Source organism: Melanotaenia boesemani, chromosome 1 (genome assembly GCF_017639745.1).
Source record: "Melanotaenia boesemani isolate fMelBoe1 chromosome 1, fMelBoe1.pri, whole genome shotgun sequence".
Taxonomy (NCBI): Eukaryota; Metazoa; Chordata; class Actinopteri; order Atheriniformes; family Melanotaeniidae; genus Melanotaenia; species Melanotaenia boesemani.
This window is the reverse complement of record NC_055682.1, coordinates 10492058-10509703: the sequence shown is the minus strand read 5'-3', so window position 1 is coordinate 10509703 and position 17646 is coordinate 10492058. Positions and strand designations below refer to the sequence as shown.

At 37.4% G+C, this 17646-nt stretch overlaps 1 protein-coding gene across 3 annotated transcripts in view; it reads left to right on the top strand.

The window, feature by feature from the left end:
* tspan4a (tetraspanin 4a) overlaps positions 1–17399 on the top strand; it is a 185236-nt gene extending 167837 nt beyond the window's left edge. For all 3 annotated transcript variants that reach the window (XM_041986311.1, XM_041986302.1, XM_041986293.1), the window contains 2 exons: positions 13167–13250; positions 16896–17399. In XM_041986311.1, the coding sequence (XP_041842245.1) occupies positions 13167–13250; positions 16896–16964 (153 nt within the window). In that variant the 3' untranslated portion in view covers positions 16965–17399. The remainder of the gene's footprint in view (positions 1–13166; positions 13251–16895) is intronic.
* The last annotated feature ends 247 nt before the right edge of the window (positions 17400–17646 follow it).

Below are 17646 nucleotides of genomic sequence, written 5' to 3'. Positions count from 1 at the left end.
GTTTCCTTCTTTTGTTTAGAGCCATATGTAGTCTGGCTTCACACAGTCAGTTCTTTACAAAGATCTGTTCTTGGCAGCTGATGCATCAAAATTGCCTTTATCGAACTTTAATGTCAGCCTTTGACACAATAAACCAGAGGCTTCAAACCATTTTAGGAACTTTTAAAAGAATGGATTCACACAGCAGTGGGAAGGAGTTAGTATAAGTTCTTTTTTGTTGTTGTTGTTGTTGTTTGTTTTCTCCAGTGCTTTTATTTAGGTTTTGAAAGCCATAAACATCAATGAGACTATGTTTAGATTTACTTATTTTCCATAAAGTTTTCAGAACAAAACTAATCCTAGCTGGAAACACAAAACCAACAAATATGAAAAAAGATGATGGGGATGCATATTAGAATAAATATATATATGTATTGTAATAGTAAATCTAATTAAGTAGTATGCCTGTTAACATTCCTATTTTTTAATGGAAATCCAAGAGCTCAGGAATCACAAGCTCAGCTAAGAACTAGCCAAAAATTTAGCTGTGAACTTTGAGTTATCCAGGTCAACTCTTGGGTAAATAAGCTGGATTCTCTGGAGCCACAGGAACAGAGGGCTAGCAAAGTTAGCTCACCCTAGCACTCAGCTGGAAGTTTAGACAATCTCTAGTCCTGCTAGTTAGCCAAGCTATCAAAGCTTTTCATCAAACAATGGACTCTTAGCTGGGAGATTCCCATGGCTCTAGAAATTCCAGCTCATTCATCTCAACCTCTCAACTAGCAAAGTACATTGGGAACTTAAAAGCTGTAAGAGCCTAGAGCTAGCTAAGCTTGAAGCTGAATAAGCTTGATCCTCGAAGCTGAAGACCTCTAAACTAGTTTTGAAGAGATGAGAGCTATAGCTGTACTCACTGTCTGAACCAGGAGCTCACTTGTAGAAGCTTCTGGCCAACAAGTGATGTCTTTTCAATTATGAAAGCCATAGCAAGTGAATACATAAACATTCGGCCTGTTAAAATTGAACTTCCACTTCTTATTTCCACCTTTTGGAAGTTGCTCTCTGCTTCAAACATTATACCCCAGAGTGGTCTTTGGAACCCACTGCCCTTCATGTTTTAGATATTTCCCTGCTCCAACATACCTGAATGAAATGGTTGGACTTCTTCAACTGGCTGTCATCAATTTCTTCGCAAGTCTGATTACAAGCTAATTATTTCATCCACACTGAAGCACATATGCAGGGCAGTGAGTCTTGAGGACTAGGATTGAGAAAAGGAGGCATACCTACACAGAATCAGAGTAAACAGGGAGGACAAGTGTCAGCTATCATGTTCATAGCTCTACCTGTATTGAGGAAAAACTGAAGAGTCAGCCCCAAGCAATGCGCCAATCATTTTAAAATGTATCATACTGAGACATACAGGATACGTTCACTTACAGAATTTTGAAAGGGAATTATTACTCCTGGAGTGGGACTTTAAGAGTCAATTTTATTGCAGAAATCTTGAAGAGACATAAGTTCAGTTTTTTGATCAGGTTTTATAATTCCTATTTTTGATCCTAATTATATGTTGTACACTGTGTTTGTGTCTGAGAATTATTATTTCTTCTAATCTGATCTGCTGTGTTGGCCAGGACACAGTTGAAAAATCAATTTAAATCTCAAAGTTTTCATTTTCTGGTTAAATACAAGTTATCTGATAGACTCTATCAGATAGAGGCTCCAGCATGTTTAATGTTGGATATGTAACAATGATTTTCTTTTCTTTACATGCCTTATGTTACTTACAGGTACCTTGAATAAACTGATGCACTGTTTCCATTCAATTTTGTTTCCTCTTTACAAAGAACATTATCCCAGAGGGACTGTGGATATCTTTAGAAGTTTTTAAAAACATAAGTCCTGCGTTTCAGTACCTTTCTTTTAGTAGGAATGTTCTTCTTGGAGTTGGCATATTACTCTTTACTTGCTGCATTGAGCTGCGTATGGTAGCATATTGTAGGCTGATTCTCTTTAGATATCAACACATACATCTATCTTACTGAGTATTTGGTGAGCTCAACATTATTATATTTATAATTTTGGGATAATAAAACTTGTTGAAAAAATAGCAAACAGCTGAATTAGATATTGTAAAATGTTTGACTTCTGAATTAAAGCCTGTGTAAGCCAAATGAACCCTGGTGTGGCTCACTTACAGTGTGAAAGCAAACTGAACCAAAGAGAAGAAATGATGAAGAACAAATCGTAGGGCAGCATTTTTGACATCTTGCTGCTTTTCCTGCTGCTCATACCCAAAATATTTTTTCTGAAAACTGCATAGATTTGAACATTAAAGTAAAAACAGAAACCCCAAGACTGTTTAATTTTTGTTGCTCAATTAGTGAGACAGTTTCTTTTTATTGCCCCTAGTGTACAGTTGTTGTAACTGCATGACATTGTCCAGGTAGTTTGGGCTGCTTCAGTAAAGCACAGTGTGCAAAAAAAAAATAAAAAAATAAAAAAAAGACATGGGTGGAAATTTTTCAGAATTCCCCATCCACTGAACGGAGTCCCTAGACTACTAGTGTGAATGCACGCTAGTTTGTTTGTTGTTGTTTTGAAAGATGGTTAAGCCACACTCTTGACCTGCCTCGCTACTGCTGATCACCAGGTTTTTCTAATGTCACATATTTTCAGAATTATAAATAAAAGAGATCAATCCTTTTTACCCTTTTTTATTATTATGCTCTTATTTTTATTTATTTATACCCTCAAACCCTTTATAAATCTGCAGCCCCAAGGACTGCAGATGGAAATTAGCTGGAAAACTATTATCTGGTGCAATGAATCTATATTCAGTTTAGTCTGATTTAATGTTTGTTTTTTTTCCGCCCCTGAAAAATAAACTGTTAAAAAATAAATAATTGTGCAAAAGTTTACTAGAAACCACAGCAGTCAAAAAAGTGTGCCATACATCTTATGCTCTCACAACTCTCAAAACCCATGTCAAATGTGAGCTTCTTTGTTTCATACTGTTAAAAATAAGGCTCATCACCATCATCATCATCCCAGCAGACTCAAGCTACTATACTTAAAAGACAAAAAAAAAAAAAAAAAACACCATCAGGCCAACGCAACAGCTGCTCAAACTGCAAAGAAATTATACAATGGCATCATCATGAAAGATTAATAATATGTGCTAGCAGGAGCAATGAAATTAAAAATAAGTTTAGAAGTTGATCATCATCATTAAGAATGAAGAAAATGTGACACAAATGAGACTTTTACAGTCCAGCAGTGCAAATGCTATCACACATCATCATAATGAGTGAAGATGATGAACAATAATGGCAGTGATTTCTGTGCAGTGTCTGATGATGTTACAACAAAATGGTAAATGGGCTTCTTCAGAGAGCATATCAAGTCTGCCAGATGCTGCCTGTTGATATGTTTATAAAGCTCGTAAGAATGTCATACCCCTTTAGAGTATTTTATTTCATATTTCAGTACATCATATTTAAAAACTTTATAGGCTCTAAGTTGCACCCTTTGTGCTGGAAAAGTCCCTATATTTTCAAATAGTCTTTTACATTAACAAAAATCAGTACTGGTGATTTTAAAACTAAAACTGAAAAGTCATTCAAGTGTGCAAGAATCCACAAAACCTTTCCAGCCTCTGTGTTCTGGTAAGGATCATGTTGTCGAATGAAATGCTCCAGAGTTCTCATTAAATGTTCTTTTTGACTCCCTGAGGAAGGTTTGCATGAGAAACACAAGTATTATAGCTCAAGATGACCTTAATAAGATGTTACAGGCCCGGTTCAGCTAGGGAAAAGGGAGTGCCAACACCTTGAAATCCTTAAATTTTCACCTAAAACAGGTTTTTATGGATAAAAGTCTTGTTGTGAACCGACTATTTCATTGGAATACTTTTACTTTTACTTGCTGATGTAACAAGACTGCTTTTGTTGCAGCATCATCTGCTAGTTGAATACAGTATGGCTTCAAAGATAAACTGCAATGGCGACTGCTCAGAAATAAGTCTTTACTGAATTTGCAGTTATGATTGTAGCCTGAAAGGGTTTACATCATTCAAACCTCAATAATCTTATATGGCGTATGACGTGTGTAGGTACCTGGAAGGTAGACTGAGTAAAATACATATTTATTTGTCACGTCTCACCCATGGGATGTCTGGTACCAACAGTTTAATAACTGGAAATGATAGTTCAAGGCAAAATGGTTTATTAATTTAAAAAAGGGAGATAAAAGCAAAAGAACACACCCTGAAAACAAAAGAAAAAGGAAACAGTAAAAAAGTAAAAAAAAAAAGAAAAAAAGAAAGTAACTATACTAACACCTATAAAACAGATAGTAATTATGGATTACAACAAATTTGAGACCTAAGGTCATTTACAAGAATACAACACAGTTCAAAGTCCAAATAGCTCACCAAAAGCTTTTCACAGGCAATACCCTCTACAATAAACAGTTCAACTGGCACAGTCCAAACCTAACCATATGTTTACACCCAGAAACCACAAGCGGCAAGCTGCTCTAATCTCAACCAGCTGCCCTGAATGATTGTCTAACTCGTGTTTAAATAGTGGAGCCCCAGGTGGGCAGCAGACGATTGGGCCAATCGCAGGTGGGTGATGGAACAACCAGTTACTGAGTTCACTCCTTTTCAGTCAGCTGGTCAATTACCCGAAGAGAAGTGATGATGAGTTTGGAAAGAGGAGTTTGCCGCTTAGATGGACGGAAAAGCGTTTTTGCCAGTGGGAAGAGGGTTTACCAAATCAAAAGAGGCTGAGCAAAGTTGATAGCAAAAATAATAAAAAGTTAATAATAAAGTGATAATTTTGCATGCATTTGTTTCAGGCTGTAGTCTGCAAAGTGCAAAAGTGTCCATTGGAGGTTTCTTAACAATTGTTTAAATGCAGTATAAAGGAGGTGGATCCGGTCATAACTTTACAGCTTAGAGCAACTGAACATAATCAGAATTTAGGCAGAAGTTGTTTGGGGAATCATTTTAATGTGCAGTTATCTACTATCTAAGTTTATCTGAAAACTCATTCTGATTTGTTTGTTCTACTCGTGTGTTTAAAGTAGCATTCTTGCCAAAAAAAAAAAAAAAAAAAAGGTGATAAATGGTGCAGACCCACTTGCAAAGGGAATCCAGGCATCCAACCAATCACCTGGTTGCAACCAAGCACAAAACATTCAGTATATAGCCTGCACAAATGCCAAGGCCTGGGGTCATCACATACATATGAATCAAAACATAAAAAAACTGTTGAAAAGAGAGTGTCTATTTTGATACTCAAGTCTCTCATGAAATGGTTGCTGTGGTTAAAAATGTTTTTCAGGAGATTATGTGACTATTTGTACGCTTGGTTAACAATTTTACATCATACTCAAAATAAAACTCTTCTTGAGTTTAATCAATAAAGTGAGTAATTTAACATTAGTTATAACTATCAAAAGTGAATGATGAAAATGATGCCTTGATGGTCGCAGAGAGCCCTTTTTATCTCTATACAAAGGCTTCTCAACTCATTTTGGTTTGCCACTTAGCAATGAAAGGACTTACTTTGTTTAAAGTGCAGCCTTTTTCCAATTTCAGAAATGAAATGTGTAACCTTTTCAAATGCTTTTCCATTACTTTTCTTGAAACCGCATCCAGCACAAACCATGGACTAATCTTTTTAGATTACATCTGTTTACCTCCTGAGGTGACAGCTTGTTGGCTGTCATGCAGACCACTGAATTCAGCTGCTATAAAAAGACATTTTTATTTTAATGGTTTTCTTGAAGATTAAGAATTTAGTCACTGCAGTTTACATTTCAATATACCAGCTCTCCCTTCCAATATATTGGTGGATTCGCATCTTGCAAACATATCCTCACATTCCTAATTTCATTAAATGTATGTTCCCTTGCTGCCCATGCTGTGCCGATAACATCTGTTTTAATTGAGCTGGTCCAGATTTTCAGCTTAAAATTGCATATATTGTCACTCTGGTGATTTCCTAATTTAGGTTTTAATCAGCTAAAAGAAATCAGTGAGGCTGATCCAAGGCTAATCTTTGGAGTTGGTGTTCAGGGACACTGTTATTTAAATCAATATTTCATAGTTTTTTTACTCCCACATGTACAGGTCACTGCCCCCGCCCACCCCGCCCACACACACACACACATTTTTTGGACATTTAAAATCGTTGAGTGTTCAGCAAGATTCGTAAGGACAAAAAGGCAGGTTTCAGCTGCAATGACTGAATTAGATGTAATGAATGAAAGTCTGCAATGGCAAACAAAGGAGTATTTTAGCAAAGCAGTTTTTTAAGGCTACATCCACGCAGAGATTGAAATTCTTCAATTTAAAAAACATATATTTTTAAATAGACAGCATTGTTTAAAGAAATATGTGCATCTACACAAAACCACTGACAATGCTGCCAGGCATGTTAGTGGCTCTGCAACACTGCCACAGAAATACACAAAAAACAGAATAAGATATGGAGCATGCACATGAAGTTGTAGAATGTAAACAAAAAAAGAAGCTTGAGGAGAACAGAGCTAAAAAGGAAGTATTTGTATGGATTTTTTTTTACAGATTTAGCTGTAATAGCCATATCATGCTCAGTTTCTGCAGCACAAATGTAACGCCATTGTTGTAGCTGTTGGCCGGGTTGGTCCATGCAGGTTGTGGGAAAGATAGCTACGGCTTTAAACAAGGAAATGAAACCATGGCGTTTTCCAATTTAGTCCCTTTTAGTTACAGTTGAAAAAATTTGAGCTTCCAAAATATTAGTTACACGTGAGGAAGTTCTGCCCTTTACCCCATTATTTGGAGTCAGGTGTGTTGCATCAGGAAAACACATAAAACCTGCAGGCATTGGCCCAACACTTAAAACGACTCTGTTTGAGATAATTACAGAAAATATGATTATTAAACATTTTATAATTGAATGAATAAAAACAAAACAACAAAAAACAACTTAATATTGTAATTAATTCAGATTGAATGCTTTCAGGTCCAATAAATAAAGCTAACATTACTGAAGCAGCAAAAACTTCAACCTATTGTTCGAAAAACTGCCCCTCTAAAACCAGTTTACAATTAATCTGATGGACCCAGTTTAACTCACTGTGTTTTGTAAATGTTTCATTCTTTTTCTGAACACATCCAGTGAAGCCAGTCTGATGGAGTTATTATATTAGTACAAAGGTAGTAACAAGCTAACATTTATGCCACTGTGGCACTAAACACGTTGCTAATGTAGATGCTAACATTAGCTTCATACCACTAACCTCTACTAACCTCTCCAGGTGTGTTTTAAGATGGATGAAAGTGAATCCAGTATGCTGGATTTTTATGCCCCAAACATTATAGTTTGTTGCTCTGTAATTTGTCCCTCATATAAACAAAAGCTACATTCGTACAGCAGCAACAAGTGTGTTCACCGGGCTGCCATTGTCGTTATTGATTGCGCATGCAGCCACGGACACATCTGTGTTTGTGTGATGTTGTAATGTCTGAGGAAGTGACAGCTACGGGAGATCAGACAGAGAGAAGATCATGAAGAAAACATTTTTCTATCATTCTGTTTATTTCAACTATTAATTTCTATTTTTAAAAACTATTTTAGCTTCATCACGCTCATCCTCAGTAATATTTATTACGTGATGTCACTTATTAGAAGAATGTTACATCGTTTTGGACTTGCCACAACATTATTGTTTCTTCATTAATGTCACAATGCTATATTTTTATTCCTGGCAATGGTTTGTTTCTTTATTCTACCAAAGATTCCTTATTTTTACTATGTGTAACCATCTTAAATTAAAAAAATGTATTCATACCCAGGCACACAGACTCCTTGTTGATTGTTTCCATCACATTACTGTGAAAAACAAAACAGACTGGAATCATGAACAGTTGATAGTGTATTATAAGTTAGTGTGCGTAAAATGTTCTCACTCAAAAGGGTAGATTTGGTGTTAAAGGATGCATGTCTTGTATGAAGATGGAAATCAGATTTTCTTGATGTTGTTATTACTTCTGTTCATGTGTGCAGTTCAAAGATCCAATTATTAGTAGATACAAGTCGGGTAAACACAGGACATGATAAATACAAAAACACAAGCTTCAGAAATCTGAGTCACATCATCTTCTTATGTATAAAGTTTCCACAATGCACCAGCATAGCTGTAAAGAAAGATTGTTAACCACATCATATGGTGTTTGGACAGAAAATGATCAAAAACTTTGTAGCTTCAGTTGCAGCCTTTTAGAGCAAATGAAAGAGAATTAAAGGATGGAATGTCTGAAGAAAATGCCCTTTAAATTACCCTTTATGAAAAAGAGTTTCTGTTTATAAGAAGATATGGAAACAGTTTTTATGAATAAGTTAACAACTGGTCACAAGAACCTTCTGCCATCTCTGTCTCCAAAGAACAAACATGAGAAATGCTCTGACATACTAATAACCATAGAAACAAGGACCTGAACATCTTTTTCAGTTTTTCCCTTGTTAAAATCCAAGGCAAATAGTTATTTTTATGTTCTGCAGCTTGAGCTTGTGTTTCCTTTTAGCAACGACTACTTTTTTTATACTATGTGCAATAGATTATGCAACCATGTTCAGACAACACTATATTAACATCCGTTAAACCATCTGATGTGTTTTTTCATAGCAATTTATCTTAAGTTTGCTTCAAATTTGCTTGAAAATTGGACACAATCACATATTTAGTGAAGAAGGAGGAGGACAGAGAACTGGGATACTGCCAGTGCAGAGAGCAAAGTGAAGAAGAGGATGCTGGGGCTCTCTTCAAACCTGAAAAAAACACTCATAAATCAACAGGGGCCACCTAGAGCAGCCCACTGTGATTCTGGAAAGAACCTCAAGAAGTCAACACATATAAATCATTTAGACACGGTACTGTTGCTGGTGTTTGTATCTGTCTACATCAAGTCTAACTCATCACAGTTCTGACCTCATTAGAAAAGGGTTAAAGTCATCAGGCAAGAGGCTGTGGGCCACTTGTGTGAGAAGAAGAATGCAGAGAACATCTCTGACCCTCAGCAGGAGTTTTTCTAAACTACTTATTAGGTCACACCAGCTACCTCAAGTCGATTCCCTTATTTCTTCTCCAGTCAGGCTTTCCTCACCTGTCAACAAGGACCTCAGTCACAACGTCTTCACCCCTTCATCGCTCAGCAGGACCAGCAGGATCTCCTCAGCCAAGCTCTGTAACAACTTCTTCCCTCAAAAAATGTTCAACACGTCAGCCAACACCCACAAATTCCTTTTTTTCTTTTTTACATGCATAAATGCCATAAGACAGGATGGTGTTTGTGTTGAACCAAAAGTGACATCCTAAGAAAAAGCATTTAATTTTTTGCCTTACTGTAGCAGTGTCTCATTTGCCTCACCCCTTTTATGTATGACTCTAAGACTACATAGCCATTATATTTTGATCCCTAAAACAAAGTAGTAATAATAATAATATTAATAATAATACATTTTATTTCAAAGTGACTTTCAAGACCCCCAAGGACACTTTACAACATTAAAGTAACAACATTAAAAATAAGACAATAAGGACTAAAAGCAACATACAAAGAGAACAAAGGAAAAAATACAGAAATGGATAAATGGTAGAGTAAATTTGTAGTTCAGTGGTTACAGTGAGTAGGCACGTTTGAACAGGTGAGTTTTAAGTCTGGATTTGAAGATGGCAGGAGTGTCAGAGTTCCTGATGCCTGGTGGCAGAGAGTTCCTGAGCTGGGAAGCAGAGCGACTGAAGGCTCAGCTCCCCGTGGTGCTGAGGCGAGCAGGGGGCACAGTGAGGTGCACGGAGGAGGAAGATCTAAGGGAACGAGATGGGGTGGCAATGTGAAGGATATTGGACAGATATGGAGGGGTGAGGTTATGGATGGCCTTGAAGGTATAGAGAAGTTTGAACAGGATACGGTAAAATACAGGGAGCCAGTGGAGTTGCTGTAGGATGGTTGTGATATGGTGATACGTGGGGGCTTTGCTCATGAAGCAACCAGCAGCTAGTGTTTGTGCTCCGTGTGTGTTTTGCTTGTTTATAGCTGGGATTTGAATTATTTTATTTTATTTATTCTTATTGGATTGTGTGAATCTCTTCACTCAGCACTTTGACATATGCTAGTGGTTCTGATTTTGTTTTTGATTATCATGATGTCCTGTATGTCTGTGTTCTGGCTGCAAAACCAATTTCCCTCCAGGGACAATAAAGGAATTGAATTGAATTGAACTGAACTGAACTGAACTTACCTGAACTGAATTGAATTGAATTGAATTGAGTTGCAGTAATCAATACTGGAGGTAACAAGACTAAAGAAGGATAGCGGCAGTATGGGGGGGTGAGGAAGGGGCGGATTCAGTTGATGTTTCGTAGATGGAAATATGCAGACTGGGTAATGTTATTGATGTAAGATTAAAAATGACAATGGAGGAGGGAAAGCCCAACGACAAGACTTACACAGGTTGAATGGTAATATTGAAGGTAAAACAAGAGAAAAACGATTTTCCCGCTGAGTTAAACACTGGTCTGTGAAATGAAAGAGCATATGTTAGACGCATCTTTCACTCCAGTCTGTTTATGACATTGTTCCATTTTCTGGCTGAAAAAGCAGCTGCTTGAATGGGGCCTCCAGACTGAGCTAGTTTTTGTTGCAAATGTTTTAAAAAAGAAAGATAAAATGGCCACGTAAGCCGACACAGAATGCATGCTTTTTAAAACTTAAAATATACATACTAGACATCATTGGGAATGTAGACAAATATGTTTTCTGGCAACTGACATGTTAAATGGACCTAAAAATAGTTCAGGGTAATCAATCTCTAAATTAATTCATAGAAGGGTAAAAAACAACTTTAAGTATCTTCGTAAAGTGATGTAAGCATGCATGAGGTATTTATTTTCACCAACCTTTTTTCTTTTTAAGTTATGTGCAGAAAAAAGTGGATTTTAGTCTTTACAAATGATCATACTGTGTACCTAGTCCTTGCCACTCAAATTGTCAGAGAGCAGTTTGGTCCCACCGAAGGTGATGCTGAACAGGAGGTGACCAATCATAGTGGAGGTGGATGAGGAGGGCGGTCACAGTCCGATCCGCAGCCAATTGCTGAGATGCAATCGTGCAGCAGCATGTAAATAACACAACCATGGGCCAAAGACCTGGGGATGGGACATTTTTAAACTGTAAATGAGTCTGCACATCATCACGTTTTTACAGGACAGAAACATTTGACATTGATACGTTTTTAGGGGATCATATCTGCCTCTATATGTTTTGTTAAAAAAACAACATAAGCATGTCAGTGGCCTTAAAATGTCATACTGACTTTTTATCATTTGCAAATCCAAAGCAAAGATCCTAGTGTGATGTGTTTTATTTTAAACCAAGAAGCTGAACAAACAGGATTAAACTGGACATCAAGCAGGCAGCTTAAATGTATGTCGTTTAAGGCACGATAAGATCAAGTGTGTATCCAATAATGCAGTAAGATATTACAATTTATGCTGAACTTAATATCAGACATATCAAACATATCCAATAGTTTCAGAAGAATATAATAACTCATCTGGGTTTGACTATTCACTCTGTTGGTGCTTCCTTGAGTTTCAATCACATCCTGGGGGAAGTTTCGGGTTCTTTATCTGCTAAATGTGCCACCATCAGCTTGTCGCCAGCTGTATGGGTGCACAGTGGATTTCAGCTGTTTTACTGAAGATAGCTGCCTGCTGTGGCTAAATCCGCCACGAAAGAGGTGAAGTGAAACAGATTCAACACGGGCAAGTTGAGGACTGGCAGCAAAGGCCTGGCATTGATTTTAATTTTATTTTGTCATTTAAAAGAATATCAATCACACCTACCTGGAAAACATTTTTACACAAATCTGTTTTGTTGTAGGACATATTGGGTCTGTAACGATGTGCACAGCCTCTAAGGTCATAGCAGGTTTTTTTGTGTGTTTTTACCATTTCTTTGGGCTTATGGGACTCAAACAATAAAGATATGAATTTATATCATTTCAGATGCAGCCCTGCCATCTGGGAGGTTTGCACTTGGGCAGCAGTTTGATAAATTATCCCGACACCGTCTTAAATTTTGGCTTACTGCATGACTTTCCATATTGATCTGGTCCAGAAATATTTTGCAGTGTGTTGAAGGAAAATATATTTTCTGGTTCTCTGACGTTTCAAGCAGCAGTGAAATGGAAAGATGATTGTGTTTGGTTTCCCTGGCTCTGACTCAGCTCTGTGATGTAAGGAGATTTGAAAAAGGAAAAAAAAATAGTACGGGAAGGCATGTCTGCAGAAATGAATAATTTAATTAGAATAGCTCAGTAGCCTGGTATGATTTTCCTTTTTCCTACAGTATATCTTGCAGCTTTTTCTCCAGTGTATCCATCTTCATCCAGAACACAGTTTGGCACACATGACAGATAAGGTCTACAGAGGCATATGCCTCACCTTTCATAGCAAATGTCACCCACAATACTCCTGATGCCAGCTCTGCTCTTAGAAAACCACTTTCTTTGCTTTGATAATTCATGTCTTTACATCATTTTCTTACATCACTGACCCCAACATACTCTAATCATATTAGTGATAATTACCTCTCTTTTCTTTCTGCCTGTCAGGCTCAGAAACATGTTAGAGTTTCTAAAGAGATTTTTAAAATGTACTTTTCGTTGTCAAAATGTGTTATGAAAGAGCAGTGAAAGAATGAATAATATTTTTTTTGTTCAGTTTCCCACAGAATGCATTCAAAAAATGAGAAATTATGTCATTCTTATTCCTTAATGACAGATGTGATGCATGTTTTGCTTCCTATTACCACTGAATAGAAAAGAGGGTCGCAGGAACTTATTTATGTTTTGGAAACTTTTTCCAGAGAATATTAGGTGAGAGGGGGAGAAGTGAGAAAAAAGGATGTTGCCACAAGGTATCCTTCAGCCAAACAATATTTTTTTTATCATCAAAGTTTCTTTACACAGGAAGAAAGTGCTTCCTGTTAATGCATGTTTAGGGGGTGCAGCATGTAGAATAGTTAGCATTTAAATGGTGAGTTTAGTTTTGTTTGGCAGTGTTTGCTCATGCTCTGTGCCTGTGTGTGTGTGTGTTTTTTTTTTTTTTTTTTTTTGTCTCCACAGCCGTGCTACGAGCGAGTAAAAGACTGGCTTAATGAGAACCTGGTGGCGCTTTGGATCTTTGCTCTATGCACAGCACTTACTCAGGTAAGTACGGCTGTGAATTTTTTTTTCCTTTCAGCAGTTACAAACCCGGGCCTTGATATTTACAGCCTCTGGAGAAGGTTCTGTCTTTGACAGAAATAAGTTTCACACTGTCACAGCATTAAACACTGAAGGCAGGCATTATTTGGACAGCATCTTGTGTTACCACTGAGGACCACATACAGGGGCTTGACTCTCCATAAAATTCTTTTATCTCCCCTCCAGCCAAGCAATACGTGATGCGCTTCCATATTGTGAGAGGAGAAACACACCTTGCATCTGAAAACATCAATCGCACAGAAATCCTGTGATGCTCCAGGCTGGATTTTTAGTCAGTGCTCTTTTTGAAAATCCTACATGGATATAAATGAAAACCACAAAGAACATGTAATGACTGCCAGGCTTATCTCCAACCTATCCAGCATTTGCAAGCTGAGTTACAGCCTCATATGAACCAAATACTGTCATTTTACCCAAGCTAGTAGAGTCTCTAACATACAGTATGCACTTTTAATTCTGGTTTAAACATCTTGTAATACTTGATGTCAAACTCTGCCTTATTAACTTATCGTAAATATTACATCAGAAACATTATCTATTAGTTTAGACACCAAAACCACAAGGTTAGGTTTAGGAAAGGATTAGTTTGGTATAAAGTATACCCAGTCATAATGTTAGCCGTTGCACATAAGTATAGATAAGTATAAATTTAGGGCTGGGTAATATATTGAGATTTTTAAATATATCAAGACTTTTCCACACATGATATAGAATGAGGGAAAATAGTTTATTTTGAGGTAGCTTGCTTTGAGTTAAAAGGATAATTTCTTTTTTTTTATTTTGCACAACAGTGTTTTTGTTATGGTCTTTGAAAAGGTTTTTTTTTTAAGAGAATTTAATTTAAGCTCTTACTTTCACAGCTTTGGGGAAGAAGCTGTCTCTCAGTCTTTTTGTGGTGGTTTTATTGTTCCCGTACGGCTTTTCTTTATGGAAGCAGTACAGACAGTGCATTGCCCGTCAGTCACAAATCTGTGTTGATTTAGGTATCAGTCCTTTAAGTGGCAAAAAGCGAAACATCGAATCCTGGTTGCATTCTGGTGAATATGTTGTCCCACTCTCGGCCATTTCGCTTAAAAAATATGGCCACAGAAAATACACACATGCTGCCATTGCTCACTGGGTTAAAGCCTTATATAAGGACTTCATGGTGGTGTGAAAATGAGTTTCTGCACCTGTTTGTGACAGAAGGTGAAAATGTTCAGAAAAACAAAAAATCTGTGTATCTTATTGGTACTCTTAGTTATGAATGATAAAAGTAAGGTTGAAGGGAAATCTGGCATTTACACAAAGAGTCTTTCCACACACACAGGGCAAATCATCTCCAAACGGAACTAAAAACACAGATGTCTACAGAGAGCTTCATGCACACCTTCTGATCAGAATATTTGGAAGAGATCAGGCCCATTATACAATGCAAAGAATAATGCAATTATCCTCTATTTTAAAGCACATAAGATGATTAATATCTATTTATGCAAATGAAAGTGTGCTGTTACACCTGGTTGAAGCATCAGTTCACTTCATGTAGGAACAAGAAATTAAAAACAAGTTATACAACAGGACACCACGTTGATAAAAATATGTTCATAAAAGAAAATCCTCCCACAACCATCTGGAAAACTGTAGGAAACAATCAGTATTTCATCATAATTTCGACCCCCAAACCAAGTTCAGGCTGTATGGGAATTACATAGGAGGCACTGACATGAAAATGTTTAACTGTGTTAGAGATCAGGGTGAAGCACCTAAGAGATGTGACACATAAAGTGTGAGTTCCCAATGAAAAATTAATGGACTCAAACTTTTCTGGGGCAATTAAAAAAAAAAAAAAAAAAAAATGATCCCATGATCAGAAAAAACCAAGAGTCTTCTAAATGTAAAAAAATATTCTTTAATTTATTCATGTGAAAGTAATATGTGTCCACAATAAGGTTTTTCTTACATCACAAGTGACAAAACTCCACAGTCCTGTAAGAGTTGTTCCCCCACACACAGTGAAGCACCAGAAATTTTTAAGGTCTAAAAACCATCAAAGTCAGTTTAGCTTTGTGAAAAAAAAACTGTTAAATTTCCTAATCCAGACTTCCAGACCTATTATAAACAGCTTAATGTGGGTGTTATATCTGAGCATTTAGGTATGCTGATCAGCCACAATAATCAAGCCACTGACAAGTGAAGCAAATAACACAGATCAGCCTTTGTCCAATACAAGGCTCTGCTGGGAAATTTTGGCTCCTGGCATTCATGTGGTTTTTACTTTGACATGAACCACCCACTTAAAACACTGCTGTGGAATGAGAAATCCACGGCCAAACAGAAACAGCCCTCAGTGACAGCCCCAGTTCCCCCCAGCAGAACAATGTTTGACACCACACTGCTAAAACTGCTCAGAAACAGCTTGAGGAACAAGACAATGGGCTTAAAGTATTGACCCAGCCTACGTTCTCCCCAAATCCCAATCCGACTGGGCATCTGCCAAATGTGCTGGGAAAATAAAGTGAAACAAATCTGCTGTTGCTACAGATCACAGGATTCAGCACATCCACTGATGACAACCTGCAGCCAGACACTGAAGGCCACCCCCAGAGATCAGAGATCGGTCTGTGTCCCAGCAGGTTGAACACACTTTGGCAGCATGTGGGCGAACTGGGTGCATTTACTCAAATATTGTAAATCAGAAAGACTTTTGGAATCTTTTGCATTTTTATACTTTTATACTTATATTCATAAGTATTTCAATTTTTACTTCAGGTTTGAGAGATTTTTGCACCAAAATGATAAATATATAAAACAATGTTTTGTTTTGATATGTTGTTTTGCAGCTGAAATGTTTATTCAGTAAACCACTGGGTTGACTGACAGAAAATGGGCAACTATTTAGAAAACTGTCAAAAGCAATCATGGCATCATTTCCTCCTACTCACCCACTTTCACTTTCAGAACTGCCTTAATTCTTTGTGTTATATATATTTAACAATGTTTCAGAGATTTTGCTCCATATTGACATGACAGCATCACACAGTTGCTGCAGATTTGTCGGCTGCACATCCATGAGAATCTCCCGTTCCACCACATCCTACAGCTGCTCTGTTGAATTAAGATCTGGTGACTGTGGAGGCCATTGGAGTACAGTGAACTCATTGTCATGTTCACGGAAGCAGCTGGAGATGATTTGAGCTTTGTGACATGATGCATTATCCTGCTGGAAATAGTCATCAGAAAATGGTACACTGTGGCCATAAACGGATGGACATGGTCAGCAACAATACTCAGGTAGCCTGTGGCATTAAATGATGCTTTGCTGGTACCAAGAAAATGATTAGAAGCCAGGATGAATCCATAATTTCAGGTTGTTTAGAACCGATTTTGACCCTACAGTCTGAAAGTGGCAGCTGAAATGTGGACAGATTCTCCTTTTTTTAAAATCTAATAAGTTTTGGATATAACAGTGCGAGAAAAAAAATCCTTCTGCCATTTATGGTCAAGTTGGTACATTATGATGCAACAAAAGAGCCGAAGCTCTCCTTTTAATTTCCACGGGGACATGTCATCCCATTAATGTGTGATGTGTTTCCTGTGTTTGTGCAGATCCTGGGTCTGGTCTTCTCTATGACAATGTTCTGCCAGGCAGTGAAAGTAGAGACTTTCTACGCCTAGCGATTGACCCCAGTCTGCCCTTCAGAGCTCTTCGAGGGACATATATAGACCCACCCTCCTCCTCCTCCTCCTACTCCTTCATTGACAGACTCTTCTTTCCGATGCCTGCCCTCTCTGTGACATTCGCTCTTGTATGTCGTCAGTTCAGTTTTTCTGCTAACTATCATCCAGAACAGTGTCAATGTTATTCCTCAATCATATGGTTTGCTCTGTGTTTAAAGCTAATTCTGTGATACATTTTATGAAACAGTATTATGAACATGTATAAAAAGAAAACAGCGTAACCCTTTTTTAATATGTGTTTTGGTTTAAATTATTTTATGATTTGTATGTGTTTTCAAAATGGGAGCAACAGTTGAGAAAAGTGCACTGTGTGAAGTGCTGCAAGTGCATGTCTCCTGCGATGATGTGTAATAAATGTTTTGGCTCAACAAATTGCTGCACGTCATGTTGTCATGTCTCAACAGGAAATGCTGGAGGTGTTCAATGTGTAGTCCTGATGTATTCATGCCTGACATCCTGAAAATTCAGCTGGCAAACAGAAGCGATAATGCAAAATTTGCAAGGAACCAGCCTGTAAAATTGTTAATTTTGCCCCACTGCTGAGATGCACTGAAGTCATTAAAATATTTTGTAGTGGATAGTTAATCAAGCATTAATTAGATAATGCAACTAAGTGATA